Below are 26,029 nucleotides of genomic sequence, written 5' to 3'. Positions count from 1 at the left end.
AAAATGTTCAAGCGGAATCCTACTGAAGCAAAGACCCTTGGCCAGGACTCATTCTTCTTCCTCATCTGGGCACAATTTCTTTTTCTGAAGAGTGCTGTCAACGATTTAAGGCGTAAATTTATTAAGGCGGCCGTGCAAAGCACAGACTGCAGGACTGGCCTGGCTGTCTAGCTGGGACCGGGGGTGGAACCGGATGTGGGTGTGACCCATGTGCTCCAGGGTTGCTTGTGCTGGTACCACCGCTGGTACTTCCTGTCGCTGGAGACCTGGGGTGGGGTCCACATCTGGACTGAGCTGGGAAGTGTGAGGGCCGGTCTTGGCAGTGTCACGCATACTGGCCATGTGATCTGGGACAGACTGGTTTACTTTTCAGTACCTGGATTTCCTAGACCAAAGGACCACGACTTCCTGCTTTAACATTCCGTAGCCTAATCTTTTCAAAACTACCTGTGCCACTCAGTTGGCCTTATAATTCCTTCTCTCGGGTCACTGATCTTTCATGTTTTTATGTCTTACCTCTCAGTGAGGTCTCCAACTCATCAGCGCTGTTGAATTTGTTACCTGACAGTTCTGCCTCACAGGGGCTAACTGGACATTCTCAGCTTTGCCAGATAAAGCTACACCCTAGCTTGGCCTACGTGTAGCACTTCCCAGTTAGTGATGAGACCGAGCCAGATACGGGGTGCATAGTAGCTACTCAATAAAAACTGATTGAATGAATAAATAAGCAAATGAATATTTAAGTAACACACATGTGAAGAAATATGACCCAAGTGTGTAAAGAAGGCAAAGATCTACGGTTAAACCTCTGCTATAAGCAACCACTTGGAGAAGAGTCATTTTTGAATTGCTTTTTGCCAAATATCGGAGTGATAACCTCTTCAAGAATAGTTTTTAGTTTATCAACAGGGTGGGGCAATTGCTTCTGCCTAGGGGCTAATTGTTATTCTCAGTCTCTTACTGAACCTTAGAAATTCTGAACCTTGGGGCAAGGTGTTTTCCAATAGGGTCAACTGTCCTCCCCCCAGGAAAAGCTGTATGTATAGACAGGAAGCAAAGTAGGAAAAAGCACTTCTCTTTATACATCTTTGTCTTTTCAGGAAGGAACATTTTTCCCAGGGGCCCCCCAATAAACTCCTTATGTCTCATTGGCTAGAACTAGGGCATATCCCCACCCCTAGACCAATCACTGACAAAGCGCCCTCCTTGCTTAGGAACCCTAGTGATCAGGTTAATTGGAAAAAGAGTCTACTGAGTTTCCTCAGCTTCCCCATCTTTCTTGGACAGGGCGAGTCTGGGGACTGTGGCCCTCAGCCCATTTTTCAGCTCTTCGGCCATCCAAGGGGAAGACCCAGGCTGGAGAGGCCACTTCAGGTACCAGGTTCTCCTTCAGACAAGCTCTGGAGAGCAGAGCGGTGTTTCCTGTGTCCCCTGGAGCACCTTATTTCCGGAATAGTTCCTGCGAGGGGCTGACCTCACAGCCCTGGGACAGCCCAGAGCCTGACGCGAGATCTGCCTTTTCTCCCCCAGGGATCAACTACTGTGCGCTGAAGAAGCCGGGCTGTGAGCACGAGTGTGTCAACACGGAGGAGGGCTACTACTGCCGCTGCCACCGGGGCTACAACCTGGACCCCAACGGCAAGACCTGCAGCCGTGAGTGTGCCAGGGGCGGGGATGCTGATGGCGGGAAGGGGCCATGCCAGGCCCCCGGGCTCACCGGCAGCCAACGACGTCTGGAGTTCCTGGGTGTCCCGTGGGCCTGATGATCTGACGGACGTAACCTTCCTTGCCTCAGTTTCATCATCCATAAGATGGGGCTACCTACCTCATAGATTGCATTGTGAGGATTAGAAGAGTCAGTACGTATACAACACTTAGAAAAGTTGCTGCTAGACATGTAATAAGCACTCAGTAAATATTAGTTAATGTTATTATTCGCTGTTAAGAGCACCGATGAAGTCAGACCGTCCTGAAGCCAAGTCCACGCTCTCCCGAACTCGGGACATGTGGCCCAGGGCACATGCTTTAACTTGGCCGGGCTTTGATTTCTTCATCTGGTTAAGAAAGCGAAGATAATAGTAGAGTCGATCTTCTCGAGTTGTTAGGGCGAATAATCAGGACCCTTTCAATCTCTTAAACTGTGCCTGGCACAAGGAAAACATACAATTACAGATAACAGTTCATGATTGTCATGGAGCCTGGGGGAGGGACGAGTGTCGGCCCCCCGAGTGGGACCAGGGGCCGAGGCACAGAGCTCGGGGCGGACTTGGGCTACCACCGAGCTCATCTGAGGGCGGAGCTGGGAAACATGGGAGTCTGTGGGAAGCCTTTTCTTAATTTTCTTGTGTAAGAAGCGCAACAAAGCTCCATTGGGTGATGTAAACGCACGGAAACTTGCCGGCTTTGCCAGCTGGACGGCTCCGGCCTTTTTTATGAGGCCCAGTCCGCGTGGTCCAGGCCAGCGGGGGTGGGGGCGCCTGAGCCCCGTGGGAGAGGCCTGTGACCCTGGTGGGAACCCCAGCTGGGAGAGGGGCTTGGTGGCATGGCCCGCACAGAAGGCGCCCTTTGTGTGGCTTTTCACCCAGCGGGCCGCACATCTGCTCCTGCTTCGGGGACAGAGATGAACTGTGAGCGAGAACAGTGCAGCTGTTCAGGGTTTGGACCCTAAGCTGCCGGGAGGGGAAGCCTCACAGATGAAGTATCAGGTCCCGGGCAGCCCTTGGGGAACTTGTGCCCTCAGCCTTCAGAGGGGACAGAGTGCCTCGAGGAGGCGGTCTGAGGACGGATCTCAGGGGCCAAGGAACTTTGGGACCAGGAAGCTGGCCCTGCCATGCGTGTGCCTCTGGGTGCCTCTGAGGCCTCCCCAGTGGGAGCGGGGAGCAGGAGGTCTTCCACTCGATAGGGAGATGCCCCAGTGAGGACGGTTTGAGTACTTGCGGCCTTCTTCCAGGAGTGTGGGGTCTGCCGGCTGACAAGGCCTGGCAGGTATCCCGGGGCAGGCTGGGCGCAACCTGGCTGAGCCCACCTGGAGCCCCAAGGGCCGTGGCCTGCCTCTCCCTCCCAGCATTCCTTGGGAGACGTAGAAGAGCTCAGAGGAGAGGCCAGAAGAGATTGGGCTGTTTTTTCCCTCTCAAATCTAATAAGAAGGACCACCTAGTCAGCTTGAAGAACGTATAAAGCAACTCATTTCTTCCTCAGAGTCCCCTGAGGAAGCCATGTCCACTCCCCTGGAGGCCTCAGGGAGTCCCAGGCCCTCATGACAACAAGCTCTTACAGGCCTTACTCTGAGCATTTCCCAGGTATTCACTCACTTTATCCTACAACAGCCTTAGGAGGCATCGACATTCTCACCGCTGTCTAAAAGATGGGGAAACTGTGACACAAAAAGATTATGTAACTTTGTTGGAGTCACATGACTGGTAAATGGTGGAACAAGGATGTGAATACAGGCCGCTGGCTCCTGGGATCCTGCAAATGTTTGCAGGAGGCACATCCACCGGCGGAATGTTCCGGAAACATCAGTCCCAGGACCTATGGGAGTCAAACAGGTCCACTTGCTGGCCCTGCACAGAGGGCCGCTGGCATTCCCTGCACAGGAGTGGTACCTGCTCCTATTCTTCAAAGAAATGGGAAAACAAACAAACAAACAAACAAACAGGAAGGCGTGACATCCTAGAGGCTGGCCGAGCAGGTGGAGTAAGTGAAAGGGCTCCCAGGGCTGCCTGCGAGGCGGTCTTGCTGTTCCCGTGTGCCCGCAGGGGTGGACCACTGCGCGGAGCAGGACCACGGCTGCGAGCAGCTGTGTCTGAACACGGAGACGTCCTTCGTGTGCCAGTGCTCGGAGGGCTTCCTCATCAACGAGGACCTCAAGACCTGCTCGCGTGAGTCCCCGCTCCCTGAGGGGCGAGGTTTGCAAAGGGAGTGAGAGTGTGAGGACTGTGGGTGGGTGGATGGGGGGCAGCACCTTTCCTCCGCCCTTTGCTCAGGGGGATCAGTGCCCTCTGGGGACCGCCCACCTGGGGGAGGCGGGAGAAAGCCCCGGGGACGCTGACACCCCTGCCTGTGGCTCCCAGGGGCTGACTACTGCCTGCTGAGCGACCACGGCTGCGAGTACTCCTGCATCAACACGGACCGATCCTTCGCCTGTCAGTGCCCTGAGGGCCACGCGCTCCGCAGTGACGGGAAGACCTGTGCCAGTGAGTGTCCCTGGGCTGGGGGTCCCTGGGTGATGGGCGATGCCCGGGGAGGTGCGCTGTGGGACAGGCAGGGCCCGGGCGTCCCTCCCGGGTGGGTTTCCTGGGCAGTCAATGTGCAGCAGAAAGCCTCTCAGCGCTGGGAGCCTGGCACTGCTCCCCATTCCCGCCCCGCGCCCCCCAGCTTCCTTCTCCAGCCCCAGGAGTTGGCTTTGCCCATGTTCACAGTTGCGGGGCCCTTTGAGGCTGAGCAGGGCCCTGTTTCTTAGCTCTCACTTCTCTACCCCCGCAATCTGGCTGCAAGAGGTAGCCCGCCCAGCCGGGTGGCTCCAGAATAATAATACCACGGACGTGGACGTCTGGGTGACTGCTGGCTTCCTGCTGGGTACGGTGCTGCACACCGGCCTCGCCCATCCCTGCACCCCGGGGAAGCCCATCCTGCCCGTGAAACCGCAGCGCAGATTAAGTAAAGAGCCTGAGGTTGCCAGCGGTTCGTAGTGGGTTCAGACTGGTCCGTGTGAGTCCAGTCAGTTCTGGGAGAAGGGGAGACCCCGGGGAAACCTTCCCTCCTGCCACCGCGCTGGCCCGGCTTCAGGCAGTGAGACTGGCATCATGTTTCCTGGGTCCGTACTCCTTGCAGCTGGTCCCAGCGTCAGCTTCCATTCATTTTAAGAAAGAAAAGCTCCCAGGCCTTTCTCTCAAAAACATGCTGTTTTCTGCCCTGCAATCCCATTTCCAAGATGAAAACTAAAGCTAACGTCATTTTGAGAGAAGGGACCAGAAACGGAGGCATTTACCTTCTCCAGCCTGCTGGTGGCAGAGTCAAGTGTCCGGGCCCCTGATGCAACTGTGGCCGAACCTAGTTTATCCACCTCTGTACTCAGTACACTCATGTGGGCAGGTGAGCCGGCTGCCCAGCGGGGTGTGCCCTAAGTGTTCGGCCTGGGAGAGATGTTGCCCTAGTTTGAGACCGATTCTGAGTCTTGGTACATGGATTCCCCATCTTAGAGCTTTGCTGCCTGTGGCTGCCTGCCCAGCGGTCTCCTGGGCTGCTCCAGCCGGCATGGGAGGGTGCGGCAGTCGGGGCGCAGAGAGCATGGGTGTGTCGAATTGCATCGACCTCTGACAGCAGGCCAAAGCCAGAGGCATGACTCTTTATTGGTTTGTTTTAATTCCCCATCATCTTAGATGATTCATGCCCTTCCCAGGTCCTCCCTCTGACTGTGGTCACCAAGAACTGACTCCCAGATGCTTGCAGGCCTTCTAAGAAATTCTCACGGTCCTTCCCGACAAAGGCTGCCCCTTTTCCTTAAAATCGCAGGCCCCCTCTCCCTCCCTCCCTACCCGGGTCCACACCTGGGTTAGGCCATGACACTTAGAAATGTTGCCCATTTTCTCATTTAAAGTGTGTTTGTAACTAACGGTACAGTGACACCGTCCATCTGAGAACATGTTCAACAGTGCAGTTAGAAGTGAATTTTCACGTGTGTGTTCGTGACTATATGAAAACTTAGGAGATAATCAGAGGGGTTAGAATTGTCCTCAGGGAATGGTTGTCTCTAAGAGATGCATTTCCCCCACCAGCTGGTACCTAGGCGTCGAGCTATTCCCCTAACTCAATGGTTCTCAATGTCAGAGACCAGCTGCCTGTTCATCATGCAGAACCTGGCACGGGGCCCACTCCTTGCTCAGCATCCGTCACTGGCTCCCCACTGGCTCTCAAAATCCATGTCCAGTCCCACTCCTCGATTTGGCAGTGTCTCAGCACCCCTTCCTCCACGCCTGGAGCCCATCCTAAGTCTTCCTTAATCCCTCTAGTTCTTCAGGTGGCTCTTCTTATAAAGGCACTAATGCCCCCCATGACTTCAACCCTCATGACCTCGCCTAAACCTAAGGAACTCCCAAAGGTTCTACCTCCAAATTACTATCACATGGGTGGGGATAGGACTTCAACATATGGATCTGGAGGGGACGGATGGTTTGGTGGAACAGAAGGAAGCGCAGAGATCTCCCCTTTCTTTTGTGGGAAACAACACAGGTAGGAAACTGGCACCTCCAGGCTGGCCTCGGGGTCAGTGGCAGAGTCAGGACTAGAACCCGGGTTACCTAATGTAGGATCTCTCGCCCTGAGTAAGTGAGATGCCCTCTAAAAGTACAGCTCAGCCCTAGCCTAGCTGGTTTGGCTCAGTGGATAGAGCGTCGGCCTGCAGACTGAAGGGTCCAGGTTTGATTCCAGTCAAGGGCACATACCTCGGTTGCAGGCTCAATCCCCGGACCCTAGGGGTGGGGGGCCGGTGCGGGAGGCAACCAATTGATGTGTCTCTCTCACATCGATGTTTCTCTCTGTCTCTCCCCCTCCCTTCCATTCTCTCTAAAAATGAGTGGGAAAATATCATCTGGCTCGCTCACTCCATCAGTCTCTAGGTGAGGATACACACACACACACACACACACGCACACACACGCACACAGTGTGGCTCAGTTCAGCAGCTTCTTGGTTTGTCTGAGCCAGCGCCTCTATGGAGTTAGTGAACACTTGGCTGCTCCTACTCTCATTATAAGAAAAGCCGGGAAACAGTGTCATTCTGTCTCTAGGCCTTGGTTACCCGCCGTGGCTTTCTCCCCCTGGGTTTGCGGTGGTTTTAATAACCTCCTACGCGGAGCCCCAGGCACAGGATCGCTGTCTGTCATCGCCGCAGAGGTGCGAGTCCACGGAGCACATTACCCCATGATTGCCGCATCGCCGGCGTCCGTGACTCACCAGATGTGGAATCCAGATGTGGGGAGCACAGGCTGTGTCAGCACGCAGGGCTGCCAGAGGGGCCCCGAAAACCTGCACTATGTCCTGAAGCGTTTGGTCACCCTGACCCCAGATTGTGGACCCCATCATGACGAGGGCTCGATGACACGTGTGCTCCTGCCCCCTCCGCGTGAGAGGGTCCACCCTCTCGATCTCGCCCTTTTCCTTTCAGCGGTGGCTCCCGGGCGAGGCTGCCCTCACTCCCGTCTCTGGGTTGGAGTCGAGGTACTTCCTTAAGCTGGGGCTGGTTATCCTCCTCCTCACACGTGTTGGCCCTGTCCCTGCAGGGTGCTGGGTGTGTCCTGCTGAGTGTGGGCATCCCTGGGTGGATGCGGGTCCAGTTTCTGCCCTGACTCAGTTTAAAGTTTCTCCGGGAAGAAGAAATTAAAGACGTAGTATCACCCGCTCCGTGTGATGAGAGTTGTGATGTGGAAAGAACAGTACCATAGAGCATGTGACAGGGCGGGGGGGGGGGGGGGGCAGCGAGGGGGTAGGGACCACCGCCTGGTCTAGAGAAAGCCTCCTGAGAAAGATGTTTGGCCTGGCGCCTAGAGACCGATGGAGTGAGCGAGCAGAGGTGGCGGCTGTTATGGACTAGATGTTTGTGTCCTCCCCAAACTCCTGTGTTGGAATCCTAGCTGCCCAAGAGTGATGGTAGTAGGCGCTGGGGCTTTGGGGTGATTAGGTCATGAGCGTGGAGCCCTCGTGAATGGGATTTGTGCTTTTAGGAAAGAGACCCCACAGAGCTCCCTAGTCCTGTCTGCATGTGAGGGACCTGGAAGGGGGTCCTCACCCAACTATGTGGGCTCCCTGATCTCAGACTTCCGGCCTCCAGAACTGTGATCAACACATGTTTGCTGTTGTAAGCCACCCCGTGTGTCGTATGTTGTTACAGCACTACCGCGGACTAAGACAGGGTGGGAGCTCTTCCCAGGCCCAGGAAACAGCTCACGGAAGCCCAGGTCCCGAGAGGGCACTGAGGATTGAGTTTTGAGTGTGAGAGGGAGACGTGAGAGATGAGCTGGGAGAAGCAGGCGGGACAGGTCGCCTACAGTGCTTAGAGTCGCAGTAAACCATTTGGAGGCCTGGCCTCCCTTGAGAAAACGATTTTGTCCTCTGAGAACCTACCAGCCTGTGAGCAGATGCTGACCTAGGATGGCCACTGGGTGTGCATCCGGACCAGGGAACCTGGAGGTGATAGATTGGTGAACTCCTCACACCTCTGCCCAGCACAGCTGACACAGTCACCTCCGCAGATTCAGGGACCTGGGAGAGTCACTTCCCCTCTCTGGCCATCATTTTCTCAACTCTGAAACAACGGCGTTAGACCATGTCCTCTCCAAGGTCCCTTTCAGACCTAAAATAAAGGTAGTGCGCGGCACAGAGTCAGGGCTCCCTAAGTGCTGAATGAATGAACTCCTTGCTGGGCGAAGGCACCCCATGCTAGCGAGTCAGGGCTGGTGGCTCTCTTTGCCTGTTAGGGACCCACTGAAGTACTTCCCTAGAGGGGAGTACCCTTGGCTCTGGGGAGAAGCTGGCTCAAGCTGGTTTCCAGACTTGGTGAGTAGAAAGCAGCGACAGCCTGGTCAGGAGTCAGCGGCAGTATAACTCGGGCATTGTCTAGTTTGCCGTGTGTGGTTCTTTAATTTGTGAGGGATCCCGAATGCCCCCGGCATGCGGAAACTGGACACTTTGCTGAACAGATGTGAACTGTGCACTCTGCAAGGCGGGTGCGTGGGAGAGGGCGGAGCCCAGCTGGCTGCCAGCAGCCACACCCACTGGTTCTCATGTAAAACAGTTGCACAGAATCCCCAGGAGGTGGGTCTAGTATTCCCCTCGCTTCTCAGAGGGGAACACTGAGGAAGGTTCCCTTTTGCTCAGTGGGTCCTCACCAGGGCCTGCTGTGTGTGCCAGGCCCGAGCTGATGCTGGGAGGTGCAGGAGAGAAGGCGCATCCAGGCCAGGCTCTCTGGAGATCGGAGCCCACGGGAGCACACTCCGGGGAGGAGGCGGCAGAAACCCAACCCAACCGCATATGGACCGTTCAGTGACAAGTGTGACACCACCAGAGGGGCAGATGCCTGGGCTCTGAGGCCCTGTGCCAGGAGGTCGGGGAGACATCTGGAAGGTGGTGAAGGAGGGAGGAGTCCCCAGGCAGAGGCCTGGCCATGCAGAGCCCTGTGGTGGGAGGGGTTCTGGCTCAGCACCCAAGTACTGAGGTCCTGAAGAAAGTTCTCAGCGCCGGGGGAGAGGGCCAGGTGAGGTGCAGGGTTCCTGCGAACCTTGCCAAGGATTCTGTCTCATCCCAAGACTCTCAGGAAGCAGTAAAGGCTGGAAAGGGGACTCAGGCTGAGGGGATGGGGGTGGGAGGATGGATGGGAGGGGGTGAAAGTGGGCGTGCAGAACCCGGCAGTAAATGATGCCACAGCCCAAGACACAGATGATGGCGTTTGGTTCATGATGGTGGAGGCACAGAATAACCTGGACACTTGGGAGGGTCTCTGAACATAAGGGCTGGGTCAGAGTATGTCACCCCACTGCTCACCGCCCCCCCCCCCGCCCCCACACTGCCCAGTGAGCCTTTCTCACTTAGATGCAACCACTGCCTGTGCTCCCAGGTGATCTGCCCCCGATCCTCCCCTGCCAGGCTCCGGTTGCCTGGGTCAGACTGGTCTCTGCCTGTCCTGAAACATGCCAAGATGCGTCTACCTCTGCCGTCTGCAAATTCTTTCTTGGGGGCGCTGTTCTTCCCCAGATACCATACACTCAGTCATCTCTTCAGGGCTCTGCTCAGTGCCCCTTACCTGACTGTAAATGACAAGTGCTCCCCTGGCTCCAGCCCAGCAGGCATGTTCTAGCCCCTGAGCCTGCTTTCCCTCCAAAGCACCTTTCCCCGTCTGACACATACTTGTCTGTCTATTGATGGTCTTCCCCCCACCCCTGCCCCCCGCTTCCTTCCCACCCCTGCTGCCAAGTGTAAGCTTCACAAAGACAGAAACGTTGTTTTATTGGTGTCTCACCTGCCTGGAAGAATGATCGACTCACACAGTAGGGACTCGTGAAATATTGTTAACCAAGTGAAAAGATGAATGAATGGGCTACCTTAGTGTGACATGTAGATATGTATGTATGTTATTTACACGATATGATAACCAATGAAGTTGAACTCATTTTCTGATACTTAGAGGCCATTCGTATCTCTCCTTTGTAAATTATCATTTCATGTCTTCTGTTCGTTTTCCCTGTGAAGATGATGATACCGTTCAATTTATGTGCTCTTCATATATTACGAATAGACATGCTTCTTACTTTGAAATGTGCATTACGGAATTAGATCCTGTTTTAGTTGAAGGTGGCTGATGTGCCTTTTAAAGTTGAAGAAGTCACTGATGTCCGAATCATTTCCTCCCTCTCTTTCTCTAATTCCACTTGGTTCGCAGAATTGGACGCGTGTGCTCTGGGGGACCACGGTTGCGAGCATTCCTGTGTGAGCAGCGGAGACTCCTTCGTGTGCCAGTGCTTTGAAGGGTATCTGCTCCGGGAAGACGGGAAAACCTGCCGACGTAAGTTTTTAGCGGAGTTGGCTCCATCCGTGTGTCTGACCTCTGCACGAAACCCACCATCCCGATCTCTGTGTCATCAGTTGCTCTCAGTTCAGTGCCGCATGACCACCAAATGCAATGTGGGATCCTGGGTGGGATCTTGGATCGGAAAAGTGACAGCAGGTTAAAATTAAGGAAATGCAGCCCTTCTGGTTTGGCTCAGTGGCTAGAGCATCAGCCTGCGGACTGAAGGGTCCTGGTTTCGGTTCCAGTCAGGGGTACATGCCCAGGTTGTGGGTTCGATCCCCAATAGGGGGCGTGCAGGAGGCAGCCGGTCAATGATTCTATCTCATCATTGATGTTTCTATCTCTCTCTCCCTCTCCCTTTCTCTCTGAAATCAATACAAATATTTATAAAAAAAATTAAGGAAATGCAAACAAACTATGGACTTTAGTGGATATTAGTTGTTATATCAATATTGGTCTGTGAATTTTATAACATGTATTACACTAAATGAAAATGTTATAGGGGAACTGGGTATGGGGGTTTACGGGAGCTTTCTGTACTATCTTTTCAATTTTTCGATGCATCTAAAACTCTCCTAAACAATAAAGTCCAGTACAAAGAGCACAAGCAAATGCACAAATGAGAAAAGTCATGGCCAGCGCTATAACGGAAGTTGCTCTCTAATGCCTGAGGCAAGAGGCAGTGGGTTAGTAGCATGGCTTCACGGGAAGGTGTACAGTCTGAAACCCAGGGTTCTATCAACTTCTGTCTCTGCCATTTATTACCTGGGCAAGTTGCTTAACTTCTCCGCACCTTTGTTTCTTTATTTCTAATAATGCTGTTGTTTCCGGGAGCACAAATCCCTCAGAGAAAGCACCGTATGAGGAGGCCATTCTTACTTCTCAGAAAGCAAAGCCTCTTAGATGGGCCAAGTCCCTCTCTGTATAGTCAAAGGGGAGTGTGATGCCGAGCAATGGATTTCCATCCCTGTCAATCACCTTTTCTCAAGCTGCTCAGAGCACTTTTCAAAGGGCAAGCCATGTATACAGAGATGGGTAACCAGAATGACTACTCTCATTTTTCAGACAGGAGAGGTAAGGCTCCAGAGGGTGACGTGACTCTGAGTCACATCGTGTGTCGGACAAGGCCAAACTTAGATTTCAGTGCTGCTCATCTAAATGGAGGTTTAATTTCCTAAGTAAACACCAAAGTGTTTCCCTTCTGATAGAAGAAACTGCATCTGCAGAAAGCTGGTGGGGGACTGCATTTTTATGAGACACTGAATTAGATGCTGGTGAGAGGACGGTGACGACAGTGAGGAGGTTTGAGTCAGCCCACATCAGAGCCCCCGAACTTCATCCTCAAGTTCACCCTCCTCCCCATGGGCCCCTGAGCTCAGGGGACTCTGGAGCCTGGGGCTGAGATGAATGGGCCCTCTGAGGTGACGCTGGGGAAACGTTACGTTGATGAAATTGTTTTAAGTTGCTCTGCTGTCCTCAGGGAAAGACGTCTGCCAAGCAGTAGACCACGGCTGTGAGCACATTTGTGTGAACAGCGGGGAGTCCTACATCTGCAAGTGCTCGGAGGGCTTCCGGCTCGCTGAGGATGGGAAACGCTGCAGAAGTAAGTGAGCTCCAGCGGAGCAGAACTTGTCCCTCTGTGGGATGTGGTTATATAACTTCGTTTAATCTTAAAGATCTTCCTTTGCAGTTCATGTCACAGTTACAGGTTCCTGCCGTGGGCACTCCGAAGGGTTTTGCTCGTCATCAGGACAGTGGACCCTTAGTTGTTAGGAATTTCTCAGCCGAGGCCCCCAGGCGTCAGGCTCTTTGCTTCTTTTCATCCTCTCCCCGCTGTTGGCCCTCTTCCCAGGAGCTCTGGGGGTGCTCAGAAGTAAAGGTAGTGTGTGTGTGTGTGTGTGCGTGTGTGTGTGTGTGTGTGTGTGTGTGTGTGTGAATGGATGGATGGGTGGATGGGTGGATGGATGGATGGGTGGATGGGTGGATGGATGGATGGGTGGATGGATGGATGGGTGGGTGGGTGGGTGGATGGATGGATGGATGGGTGGATGGATGGATGGATGGGTGGATGGATGGATGGATGGGTGGATGGATGGATGGATGGATGGATGGATGGATGGGTGGATGGGTGGATGGGTGGATGGGTGGATGGATGGGTGGATGGATGGGTGGATGGATGAATGGATAGAATATGACTGTGGGGTTTGGCAAGTCTGATGTCTGCAGGGCAGGCTGGCAGGCTGGAGCTTCAGGGAAGAGCTAATGTAGTTCTAACCCAAAGGCAGTCTACAGGCAGAATTCCCTCTTTCAGGGGGGCATTAGTCTTTTTAAATATTTATTTTATTGATTTCAGAGAGGAAGGGAGAGGGAGAGATAGAAACATCAATGATGAGAATCATTGATTGGCTGCCTCCTGCACGCCCCCTACTGGGGACTGAGCCCACAACCTGGGCACCTGGGCATGTGCCCTTGACCGAAATCGAACCCCGGACCAGGTCCTGCAGGCCGTCACTCTATCCACTGAGCAAAACCCTCTAGGGCTCCCCCCTCCCCGCCTTAAAGCCTTCTACTGACTAGGTGAGGCCCACCACAATATGGAAGATACCCTACTTTACTCAGTCTGCTGATTTAAATGTTAATCTCATCTGAACAATAGCTTTGTTGCAACATTGACTGCTGTTTGACCATAGCACAGAAATTAACCATCACAGCACCCAAAGAAAGACAGAGGCAGAGACACGCGAGCTCGGTGAGGTGGGCATTGGCAGAGCACAGGGCACCCTGACTGGGTGGCTCAGTTGGTTGGAGCATCATCCCGTACACCGAAAGGTTGCAGGTTTGATTGCTGGTCAGGGCAGATTCCTAGGTTCTGGGGTGCGTGGGGGAGGTAACCAATCGATGTTTTTCTCTCTCCTTTCCTCTCTCTCTAAAGTCAATAAACATATACTCAGGTGAGAAAAAAAAAAGAGCACAGGACAAAGATTTTTCTCCACAGTGAGATTCTGAGCTGTTAATCCTACTTTGGGGCAGGGGAGGGGCTGGGTTTCAACACTGTCTACCTGCTATTGTGACCTTCTGTTCCAGTGGGCAGAATGGCCCTTTTTACATCAAGGCACAATAAACTCATTTGCTTTTGAGGTGGATTTGGGGGAATTTCCTCATACTCCTTTGAGGTAATTGGGGTCATTCCATGTGTCAACAAAGCTGGGTTAGATGTAACTCATTGCTCTCCGCTTCCACCAGCAGGAAGGGCTCCTACCTTGAGCGGGAACTCTGGGGTGCCTGCAGGACCCTGGCCTAGCTCTGCAGGGCCCGCCCAAGGACCCTGTTCTGCCCCCACAGACAGCATCCTTTCTACGGAGACCATGTCTACAATTCTGCCCAATATGCCTGCCCAAGCCCTTTGCGCCTGCTTTTATTTCTATTTCTATAAATGCAAGCGTACACACAGGCACTATTTATTCACTCAGCACATTTGTTGCTTAGTAATGGTACAACTTCTACCTTTGGAATTTAATTGCTTAATCAAATCTCTCCATTCCACGTTCTAGGGCAGTGGTTCTCAACCTTCTGGCCCTTTCAATACAGTTCCTCATGTTGTGACCCAACCATAAAATTATTTTCATTGCTACTTCATAACTGTAATGTTGCTACTGTTATGAATCGTAATGTAAATATCTGATATGCAGGATGGTCTTAGGCGACCCCTGTGAAAGGGTCGTTCGACCACCAAAGGGGTCGCGACCCACAGGTTGAGAACCGCTGTTCTAGAGGGATCTGTAGTACAGCGTGTTTGGAGGAAACTTCCCCTTTAGGGAGCTAATGACAGGAAAGAGCCGCAGGCTTTCTGGCTGTGGACGGGGAGGACTCCAGACGGTGCCTCATCCGTGTCCTCAGCTTGCTGCGCTCTGGCATCTGTGGAACTTTCTGAGCCTTTTCATTTGTACGTTGGTACAGTTATTCCTGCCTTCCTCTTATCACGGGACGTCGTGAAGATCAAAGGGCTGTAACTACTTTGAAGAGTTTAAAAATGAGAAGTGTTGATTAGGCTATTAAAGCAGGAGTGCCGGGGATGTCTATGGAGAAAAATCAGTAGTTTGGGAAAATCAAAATCCAGTGCAGGTCGAACAGTTCGAAAAATTAATAATAAATTCAGGACACGGGTCACCCACCTTACCATTCAGGCTTGCGGGAAGGGGGCGGTGAGAGCTTTCTGCGTGGCGTGTCCCCTCCCCATGTTCTGGGCATTAGACTGAAAGGGGATGCGTAGAGGAGGTTTGAGCAGAGATGGAAAATGGATTGCTTCTGCGATCTCTCTGGACATGACTATTCAACCCAGCTCGTTTCTACGCTGATGGGATTGCTCGGCTCTGCGTTTTCCTCAGGGAAGGATGTCTGCAAGTCGACCCACCATGGCTGCGAGCACATTTGTGTTCATCGTGGCGATTCCTACATCTGCAAATGCTCAGAGGGATTCATTCTAGCTGAGGATGGCAGACGGTGCAAGAGTAAGTGATCTGAACTTGGCTTTCTGCTTTAATGTGGTTTGGGAGTAAGTGTCTGAATTGGTGCAACATTTAGAAGGGCCATTTGGCAATTATTTAAAGGCAATTCAGCTTGTCGGAGTTTATCCAATGACTATGTGCATGTATTCCCAAAGCTATAGACTGTATATAAGAACATTTTGTGCAGTCTTGTTTGTATCAGCAAAAAAATTGGGAACAAGGTCAATGTCCATCCATAAGAGACTGATCAGGTAGATTATGGTGCAGCTATACAGTAGAATACTATACAGCTGTTAAAAGAGTGAAGCAGCTCTAGATGTATTCCCAGGATGTTTTAGCTGAAAAAAAGCATGGAGCTGAATGGTTTTTATAGTATATTACCATTGATATATGTTGTAGAGGCTCTCTCTACCATACCATGTATGGTGAGAGAGAGGACACACAAACACACACACAGATACACACATACACATACAGACATACACATATATACATACTTTTTGGTAATGTTTGAATTTTGTTCCATGTGCATATATTATCTTGTAGAAAAAAATTAAGAAAAAGGATAGAGACAAAATTTAGAAAGCATCAATGGTGAGGAAGCTCAGTATGGTGATGAGTCAAAAATAAAGGAAGAAACTGGTGTCTTTGTAGAAAAATTCAAATACCTCAGTCATGATTTCTGGTCCCCCACCCCCCCCACCCCTCGGGAGGAAAAGGTCCCCGGGAGAAGCTGCAGCTCAGCATGAGGACAAAGACACTTTCCCACAGGGCAGCCATGTGATTAATTAGTGAAGATTGTGAGCTTTGGGTCAGACAGATCTGGATTTAAACCCCATTCATACACTTGTGTGAATTGGACAGATTGTTTAGCTTCTTGGCGGTCTAACGACCCTTTCACAGGGGTCGCCTAAGACCATCCTGCATATCAGATATTTACATTACGATTCATAACAGTAGCAACATTACAGTTATGAAGTAGCAACGAAAATAATTTTATGGTTGGGTCACAACATGAGGAACTGTGTTTAAAGGGCCAGAAGGTTGAGAACCACTGATCTAGAGTATGAAGAATAAATAAGATCTTATATTTAAAGGTGCTTAGCCCAGTGTTGTCCCATTCTAAGTGCTTGACAAATGATAGCTGTGGTCATCCAGGGCAGAGCTGTCCGGAGCGGGGCCTCAGGGAGAGGGATGGGTTCCTCAGGAGCGGTGCCCTCTGAGTGGCTGCCTGCCTGGGATGTTGCAAAGATGCCAGCAGCAGGGGGGCTTCACAAGGCGACCTGTAAAGGTTCTATTCAACCCTGAAACTCGGGAACTCTGTGAAAAGCCAATCAGTTGACTTAACTGCCAAGGAAAGTTGGAGTGGCCCTCCTGCAAAGCCCCAGCGAGCACGTGGGCTGCAACCCTCCCGCATCCGAGGGCAGAAGTGGGGCACCTCTCCCCCGACGCCCCTCACTCCACCCAGCACTCGTTTCCTGGAGAAGCTCCTGTGCCCCTCTGAGCGCCCAGCCGCTGGGTGTGTTCTGTGAGGAAAGGGTAGATGAGGAAGAGGAGAAAAGGCGCTCACTGCTAGAAAATTACTCCAGTATTTCTAGAATCTGCCAGGGATCCACACGCACTCCGCCTGAGTGGCTTTTTGTTTGTTTGTGGGGTGTTGTTGTTTTTGGTTGATTCAGGAACAGGCTATGAATGTACGTGAAGCTCTGAATTGGCCTTGTCCTCGTTCACTAATAAAGAATCAATAAGGTGAATGATGAGGACAAGCACTTAATGGAGAAAGAGAGGGACCCAACCTCCCAACACACACACACACACACACACACACACGTCACTCAGGTCAGGCGTAGACATATTTCTGCATGTGTGTGCCTTGTTTATTTACTGTGCTTCATGTTCAAAGATTAGACAGCTGCTTGATATATAACAGAGAATGTTATGAGATCATCCATTTGGATCTATAAATGTCTTATGCAGCCCTAGTAACAAAAAAAATCTCTCCACACCCGGATTGCTTAAGTATTTGCATAAAGCTTTTACTGTCAACCATCTGCATTGCCTGGAAAGCTTTCCTGTAGATAAAGAATTCCCAGTGATTATTCATTTTTAAGTTTTTATAGATCAGTAGGGCACTCACAGGCGTGCTACCCAATGGACACCACCTCCTTTATTTTGTCAACAAGCATTTGTTGAATACCTACTGTGTGCCAGGTTTGGGGGGTGCAGAAATGAATGAGATATGGCCCCCGATGAGGAGGAACTGGCAGGCTGGAAGAGACCACACACGATCAGCTCTCGCCCAGCGTGTGGGGTACCCTGGACGACACGCAGCGGGGAGCCGGGTTCATCTTGGTCTCCATCGCAGTCCTGCTGTGCCTCCTGCCTTGCATGAAGCACATGCTCAATAAGCAGGTTTTTGTCGAATAAATGTGTGTGTGTGTGTGTGTGTGTGTGTGTGAGGGGTGCACACAGAATAACTGGTACAAGCTGGGTTCCTGTGACGCTCCCTGGAAAAGGTAATGGCTGAGCTGCATTTAAGGATTTCCATCTCCGCTGTCTGTCAGAATGCCAGCACTGGGTGGGATCAGCCTCCTGGAGTAAAGTTACAGAAGCTTCTGGGTGCTGTCAGGCCCTTCAGTGTCCTTTACACAAGTCCCTCCAGACCTGGCTGTCAGAGCCCAGGGTGCAGGGGGCCTGGTTCCCTAGTGTGTGCCTCTGCCGTGCGTCTCTCCCAGCACCTCGTGGCTGTGTGTTATCTAGAGAACAAAGGTGGTTCTCCAAAGTGCCTCCAACTGAAGCATAATTGTCTTCTACTCTTGTGCATAAATAATTGTTTAAAAATCCTATCTCAGCTTTCCTTTCGTTCTTATAGGATGCTCCGAAGGCCCAATTGATCTGGTCTTTGTGATCGATGGATCCAAGAGCCTCGGAGAAGATAATTTTGAGATCGTGAAGCAGTTTGTCACTGGAATTATAGATTCACTGGTGATTTCCCCCAAAGCCGCTCGAGTGGGGCTGCTCCAATATTCCACGCAGGTCCGCACGGAGTTTACCCTGAGAAACTTCAGCTCAGCCAAGGACATGAAAAAAGCCGTGGCCCACATGAAATACATGGGCAAAGGCTCCATGACGGGGCTGGCCCTGAAACACATGTTTGAGAGGAGTTTCACGCAGGTAGAAGGGGCCAGGCCTCTCTCCGCACGGGTGCCCCGGGTGGCCATCGTGTTCACTGACGGACGGGCTCAGGATGATGTCGCCGAGTGGGCCAGTAAAGCCAAGGACAATGGTAATGTGGATGGAGGAGCGGTGGGCACCACTCCAGGTTCAGGTTGCTTAAGCTCACGTGGTGGTCACAGCTGGCCACCGGAGTGAGATTCTGAGGGTACAGACTGCTGTTACACACCTCTCCCAAACTGCCCTCGAGAGACCTTCAGGGGAGTTACGGGACGGGAAGGATGCAGAAGGGTTGCAGACCGGAGATTAGCCCAAACACAGACCCCATCCCCGAGAAATCATCTACTGCACTGCACCAGCCCGGGTGTGACCTCCCGTGGAGAGAATCAATCCTACACGTGCTATTTACCACAGATAAATACACAACAGTCCCCAAACACTGGTAAAAACAGATTCCTGGTGGAGCTTTTCATTTTTTTAAAAATTGTTTTATTGCTTAAAGTCTTACAAAGGGTATGTTTTTGTTGGTTTTAGAGAGGGGGAGGGGAGGGTAGAGAGATACATTGATGAGAGAAATTTCATCAATAAGCTGCCCCCTGCACTACCCGCACTGAACCAAGCCCCCAGCCCGGGCATGTGCCCTGACCAGGAATCAAACTGGTGACCTGTTGGTTCCTGGGTCGACACTCAATCCCTGAGCCACACTGGCCAGGCTGATACTTTAAAAAAAACAAACAGCCCTAGATGGTTTGGCTCAGTGGGTAGAGCACTGGCCTGTGGACTGAAGGGTCCCAGGTTTGATTCTGTTCAAGGGCACATGCCCAGGTTTCGGGCTCAATCCCCAGTAGGGGGTGTGCCGGAGGCAGCCGATCAATGATTCTCTCTTATCATTGATGTTTCTATCTCTCTCCCTTTCTCTGTGAAATCAATAAAAATATATTTAAAAATAAATAAATAAACAAAACCAATACTGCAAGTGAACAGGGGAAGCACAACAGCCTTGGGAGAGCAAATACTCTTGTGTTTGCAAGAGGCAAAAGTTAGCTTTTGAGAAAATCCAACTGTTGGGGATTATGACTAAGCTCTCATTGCTCAGTAGAACTCGCCTCTTCTCCGAGCTGTATGATGCAGGGAGGACTGGGGGTTACTTCAGTGGTGGGCAGATGTGAAGTGTGACAGGAGTTTGGCCCTTGGAAAAGGAAACCCAAAAGCTAGGTGGTTGGTAGAGACAGCTTAAGGCAAAGTGTCTGAATTCTTTGGGGAGATGAGAAAACCTGAGGCTGTGAAGCCGTTTGCGGAAAAGTCACTTTCTTTAGGAAGCTGGTGAGGGCGCGTTGCTTTAGCAGGTCCTACAGAGCGGAAAAGGGGATGCACAGGCCAGGGCTTCGTCCGAGACCTTCCAGACCCAGTGCCGGGCACGTAGCACATGCGTGACTAGTACCTGCTGGGTGAACAAGGAGTGGAAGTGCCAGCGAGCCCACGGTGAGCTCCATCCTCCAGAAAGGCCGGTTCACATCGGCCTCCAGTCACTCTTTGTAAGGAGGCCAATGCAGTGATAGTGCTTCCCTCACTAGTCACACCTTTTTTCTCTGCTCAAGAGTAGTAGCCACGAAGTGTCCTGCCTAAATCATCTGGTGTCCGCTCACTCCAGCTCCTCTGCTTCTAGACGAGCTTGTAAAAGCTCATGTCAAACCCATGGGCCCCTAGAGCTGCACCCTCAAAATACGGGGGAAAGCATCTGTCTCCAAAGACCGTGATTGGCCCTTTCATTTGTCACATTGAGATCAATCTACCTTTCTTTTTCGCCAACTCACATTTCCACAAGTCACCCCAAGGCAGGTGGTAGGAGAAACACGTTTATTTGGTTCTTGAATCAAGAAATGTATCTGAAGTGACATCTTCTAATGAATTTAATTATTCCCTTTGCCTAGCTAACACAATCTTAAAATAGTAATTATCCTTTTTAGGAAGTTATACATAAACTCACTGGGCTCTTAGACAAGTATGCTGAACTTGACTACTGACCTTACATAGACTTAGAACAAGGCATAACTCTTGCCCCTTGGCCTAAAGAGCCATTTTTATGTGTATTTTAAAAAAAAAAAATCTAGTCTAATGAATTAGCCATAATAAGATATCAGTGCTGAAAAATTTTGACAATCAAGTAGAACTTAAGTTCTTATTATTTTACTTTCAAATACAGAGTATACAGGGCAGGGAGTCTAATGACTGATCATTTGAAAAGCTTTTGGAGCCATCTCATATCTCTTTGAATATCTAATGTTGATTCTTGGTTTGTTCTTTTTTCCTGACTTTGGGGCTTTCCAGTCTGCGGGTCAGCGGGTCCTTTTCAGCTTGGCACCTCCTCCCATGGCTTTGTCTTCCCAAGGGTGGTAGGCAGAAGGCAGCCTCACCTGGCCCAGGTCACTTACGTTCCTCTCCAGTACCACTGAGAAGTAGAAACTGTTACGAGGTCATAAAATGCCTGTCTCTTAGACTTCTCCCAGGAGATTCCCCTTCAGTCATCCATAGCTCCTTTCCACTCTATCCACAGGCTAATTCAAGGAAAAAGTAAGATTTGTTAAGTGACCTTCCCCAGAGCCAAGCAACAGGATGGTGGTCTAGCTCCCAAACCTCCCTTGGATTCCTGGCTTTTGCTCACAGAGCCAACATAAAAATGGTGAAAAGATAAAGTGAGGTTGACATGGAAATCACACCATTTAACATCTAGCTTTGGGTGCAGTATACACAACTACAGGCCATGGGAACACAGCTCTAACCACCTTGTTCTTACTTCTCTGCACTGTAGGTATAACCATGTATGCTGTCGGGGTAGGAAAAGCCATCGAAGAAGAACTGCAAGAGATTGCCTCCAAGCCCACGGACAAGCATCTCTTCTACGCCGAGGACTTCAGCACGATGGGCGAGATAAGTGAAAAGCTAAAGAAAGGCATATGTGAAGGTACTAGAGCTTACGTCTAGGAGAGATCTTAGCAAACGGGGCAGCTGAACCCTTAAATGAGGAATTCTCAACCCATTCCCTCAAGGAGCTCAGAAAAGTGTCTCCCTGCGGTGCAGGGCCAGTGACACCTGTAAACACTACGCACAGAGGGCGGGAGAGGGGTCAGAGGAGACAAAAGTAACAGCCAGCGTGGCGTGGTGATGCTGTGCTGAGCGGCGTGATAGCGCTTTGACACACTGGCATACTCGATCCTCACAAAACTCCTTTGGAGATGGTCATTTAAGAAACCATTTTATACATCGGGAGGGCTGATGCACAACTTCAGGGTATGGCTGCAAGTGGGGTGGGAAGGGATGGTAGCGCTTTCTAGTCCACTGTCGAAAATGAAAGAATGTCTCCGGGCATGGGCTCCATCTGCTTGTAGAACATCAGGCTGCCCTTTAGGACTTAGATTTATGTACACGAGCTCCCTCTGCTTTTCTCGTTTACTGGGCCACGTCAGGCATGCTGACATGTAGCAGTTCTGCCCATTTTCCCTTTTCCTCCTGTCCCAGGTTCAGTCACCAATAAAATCCCAGTCTAAGTGATATACCTTATTCCTCTCTAAAAGAAGGGGACCGGGGAGGGAAGGCCTTTCAGATTTCTAATCTGAGTAGATGTTTTGCCTCTAGGCCAGGGGTGGGGAACCTTTTTCCTGCCAAGGGCCATTTGGATATTTATAACATCATTCACTCACCACATTGCTGACCAGTAGTTTTATTGCTAGCTTTACCCAGTGGCCAGATAAGTTACTGTTGAACGAGTACAAAAAACGTTTTACATAAATGTTAAAGGCACACTTGAAAATTAAATACCCATTGCATTTTGAAGTTATTTATTACATGTTCTTACAAGCTAATATCTTTTTAAAGTATGATACTTTGTAAAACACTGTGTAATATGAAGCGAGAATTCTCATGATCTGTCCGCATAATATATTTAATATACATTTATGTTGCTATAGACAAAGCTCCTAGATTTATTGAATTTTGAGCCTGACCTGTGGCTGCCTGGCAGGGCCAGACCAAATGATAAGGCCCATTCCAGTGGAAAAGCTTCAAGAAGAGCATTGCCATTGCAACTTGATGCTTGAGCTTTCCCCCACCTCACCTCCTACACATGGTATTTGGGGGGATTCTTAAGCAGCACGTAAGGGGTCCAGGCTTCCCCCAGTAGAGAACTCTCGAGTGGTCTTGTAGCCAGGTGCTCTTTGGATCTGTGGTGTTAGCAAATGAAACTGAAAAGCCCTGGGTTCCATCAGGGAGGTAAAGAGCTGGTCTGGGACCAGTTTCCCTAATGACATGTGTGCATGCAGACAACTGTCACCCCTTCTGGTCATCTTTTCCCTCTCAGCTCTGGAAGACTCTGACGGAAGTCAGGACTCCCCAGCTGGGGAATTGCCAAAGAGGGGTCACCAGCCAACACGTAAGTAAAAAGCAGTGTTCTCAGAGCCTTTGGTGGAAGCTCCCACCATGGCTTCCCTCCAGACAAAAGTTGTAAAGAGCTGAAAGCAAGAGCTGAACTATAACTATGGCTCTTCCCCTCGATCAGATAGGAAACACTGACTCCACACCTTAAGCCGTGTTTGGTAAATAGCCTCTCTGAGTCTCGTTGCCAGTTTTTCCAAAGTCAAGTTGTGTGCCCTGAGTTAGGAATACCACGTACCTTACTCTGACCACTGGCAGCTTTTTACACCACAGCCAGGTTAGGCAGGGTGACTTCACTTGTCTTTCTCTTTACAGAATCTGAGCCAGTCACCATAAATATCCAAGACCTACTTTCCTGTTCTAATTTTGCAGTGCAACACAGGTATCTGTTTGAAGAAGACAGTCTTTCACGGTCTGCACAAAAACCGTTCCATTCCACAAAATCTTCAGGTAATTCCTAGTAGAATATGAGTATAGGTCAGTGATGGCGAACCTATGACACGCGAACTCATATTTTTGGTTGATTTTTTTGTTAAATGGCATTTAAATATATAAAATAGATATCAAAAATATAAGTCTTTGTTTTACTATGGTTGCAAATATCAAAAAATTTCTATATGTGACACGGCACCAGAGTTAAGTTAGGTTTTTTCAAAATGCTGACACGCCGAGCTCAAAAGGTTCGCCATCACTGCTATAGGTTACCTTGATAACAGCCTCTCCGCTTGCCAACAAACTCAGTGTAAAAGAGGAAAGGAAAGGAGGAATGAGGAAATCAGGTGGGGAAAAGAGAACGTAAGTAAAATGAGATCTAAAAAGAGGAACTGAAGTGGTCTCCCCATCCACAGTACAGGCCACTTCGGAGCTGGAAGGCTTCCCTGGGTTTACGGGATCTGGCTGTGTGGGAAAAGTTGAACATTTCTTTCATTACGGTTTCCTCCATCTGCTGATTCAGTCCCATTATTATGCGTCTGGGAAATCTGGTGGGCTTACAGAGGTGAACACTTTCCATCTGCTTTCTCAGGAAGTCCTTTGGAAGACAAACCTGATGAATGCAAATGTGAAAACCTCCTAATGTTCCAGAACCTTGCAAATGAGGAAGTAAGAAAATTAACACAACGCTATATCCTTTTCTGGTTTTGTGCATCTGTATGGAGTGCAGAGAACATTATCAAACCACCCCAAGCACAAAGGAAGTCATTTCCATGACACCAAGAGCAGTGAGCTCCGGGAAGGCTTCTTTCTCAAGGAGCCTGATCGGGTCTGGGAGCCAAGGGCGAGCCCAGCTTAGAGCAAGGCTCAGCCAGAGCTGCCGTCTGCTGTTCTGGAGGGCTTAGCAGTAAGGCCAGTCGGCCAGTCAGTACGTGGAGGAAAGAAACACACATGTAATGCACTCCCTCTCTGCTGGGAGAAAATGGAGGCTGTCCCGATAGGAAGTATACCAAAGGTATAGTATCAGGAGCAAAGCACGTTGTGGAACCAAGAGGTTTCAAAGTCCATCTAAACGCCAAGCTTTTCCTTTGGCCCCAACCCACACTGTAGCCACATTTGGTCAGTGTTTAGTTTCTAGAGGACTGGGGTTGGGTTTTTTGTTTTTGGTTTGGCAGCAAAGATCTTTTATATTAGCACTCTAAGATGAAACATTCCACCAAGGGAACAGCAGGATCCAGTGATTCATTAAAACAATATTACAAATAAGAGGAATGCTTTGGGATAACGGAGAAATGAAGATTTAGCACTTTACACACGGAACAGCCTGCCGACGGCTCTGAACTTATTAGTCAGCGTACTAAAGCTGGCTTGTATCTATCTCAACATGGACCCATCAGCCAGTCAGTAGGGAAATGGTTTAATTTAGAACTATTTGTGTCAGTGGGTTTCTATAAGAAACAACATATAGCAATTACCTTTCTGAAAACTGGAAATATGGTCCCTTAAAAAAATATGACTGATTAACACATCATGGCTCTCATTCTGCCAGCAAGAGGGTGGGTGGAAGATATTAAGGAGCTTACAGGAAAACAAGTGCCTATTCGAATGAGCCTCTCCTCTTCCTTTTCCCCACCTCAACTCTGAGGGTCTACTTCACAAGAGACTAAGAAGTTTTATATCAAAGAGCACAGGTCAGCAGTCTTCAAGGTTGCTACCCTTTGGCCATACCTGACCTAAGTGAAAACTCCCCATTTCTCTCCTGACTTGAGAGATGGCCGTATCTTACTTTCCAAGGCTTAATCCTTTTATTCTCTTCACTACATCACCAACATTATCAATTCTGGCTCACAGAGGTGTGTTACTGCAAACTAATTTATAAGTAAGAAGTCTGGTTAGAAATTTAAAAAAAAAAATAAGTTGAACCAAGCTATCCTGCTTTGATGTTTTAACTCCAAAAAAGTCTTGGTAGCATGTGTTAATAGTATAAATTTACAAGTCAGGTTTTAAAATTACTTAACAGAAACAGGAGGGGAAAAGCCTTATATTTATAGGACAAATTTTTATGTAGGTAAATCAAGTGATATTTAAATGTAGATAAAAATGAGCGATTCCTCTTCCTTAATTTGAGTTGTACTAGAAGAAATGACACAGAGAATGGAAGCCCTAGAAAATCGTCTGAGATACAGATGAAGATTGGAAATACTCTGTATTTGTATGTCATTGTATCAAGGACTACAATGAAAGCGGTTCAGAGCCCCAAAGCTCAGGCTATCGCTAATTCTGTAAGGTTGTAAACATGGTTAGTACTGAGAAAGCTGGTTCGCTATGGCACAGAGGCAAAAAGTAGACACTAACTTGTATAAACTATGAGAAAAAAAATCCTTCAGAATCCTAAAATGAGTTTACCAAATGAGAACACATAAGCTATGCAAGATACTCTGTAACATACTGTGGACATGATCTGCTTTTGCCCCGTCCTCCCTTAGAATGTTGCAATTGCATTGGACTACAAAGTAAAGTTTGCACGGTCTTACTGCTGTAGAACACTGGCCATAGGAAAAGCTATTTTTTGTATTGGACTTTACCTTGATATATGTATATGGATGTATGCATAAAATCATAGGACATGTACTTGTGTAACAAGTTGTTTTTTTAATACAATATTAAAATTCACTTCAGAGATGGCACTCTGTGTAAAATTCTTAGTTTAACTTTAAATGCAAGGTGTAAACATGAGATATGACCAATATGCGTATGAAAGAAATGTTGAATCTCACTGGTAATCAGGAAAATGCAGGTTAAAACAATAGCTTGGCAAAAATGAGTATGTCTTACTATAACACGTGCTGGTAAGGATGTGGAAATCTGGGGCTCTTGTACAACCTACACAACCTTGTACTCTAGCCTCGGCATTTTATTTTTTTAAAAA

The 26,029-nt window shown here is 49.7% G+C and overlaps 1 protein-coding gene across 3 annotated transcripts in view; it reads left to right on the top strand.

Annotated features, from left to right (window-relative positions):
- The window catches only part of MATN2 (matrilin 2), a 107,506-nt gene extending 81,725 nt beyond the window's left edge, over positions 1-25,781 (top strand). For 2 of the 3 annotated variants that reach the window (XM_070392091.1, XM_070392092.1), the window contains exons 8-19: positions 1,531-1,653; positions 3,759-3,881; positions 4,074-4,196; positions 10,433-10,555; positions 12,042-12,164; positions 14,947-15,069; positions 17,939-18,352; positions 21,050-21,202; positions 22,595-22,666; positions 22,984-23,118; positions 23,693-23,791; positions 25,235-25,781. In XM_070392091.1, the coding sequence (XP_070248192.1) occupies positions 1,531-1,653; positions 3,759-3,881; positions 4,074-4,196; positions 10,433-10,555; positions 12,042-12,164; positions 14,947-15,069; positions 17,939-18,352; positions 21,050-21,202; positions 22,595-22,666; positions 22,984-23,118; positions 23,693-23,791; positions 25,235-25,290 (1,667 nt within the window). In that variant the 3' untranslated portion in view covers positions 25,291-25,781. The remainder of the gene's footprint in view (positions 1-1,530; positions 1,654-3,758; positions 3,882-4,073; positions 4,197-10,432; positions 10,556-12,041; positions 12,165-14,946; positions 15,070-17,938; positions 18,353-21,049; positions 21,203-22,594; positions 22,667-22,983; positions 23,119-23,692; positions 23,792-25,234) is intronic. The other variant, XM_070392093.1, reaches the window with a different exon arrangement.
- The last annotated feature ends 248 nt before the right edge of the window (positions 25,782-26,029 follow it).

This window comes from Myotis yumanensis, unplaced genomic scaffold (assembly GCF_028538775.1).
Source record: "Myotis yumanensis isolate MYYU_CA2020_CCGP unplaced genomic scaffold, mMyoYum1.0.hap1 SCAF_15, whole genome shotgun sequence".
In the NCBI taxonomy this organism is placed as follows: domain Eukaryota; kingdom Metazoa; phylum Chordata; class Mammalia; order Chiroptera; family Vespertilionidae; genus Myotis; species Myotis yumanensis.
This window is presented reverse-complemented; position numbering and strand designations above follow the sequence as displayed.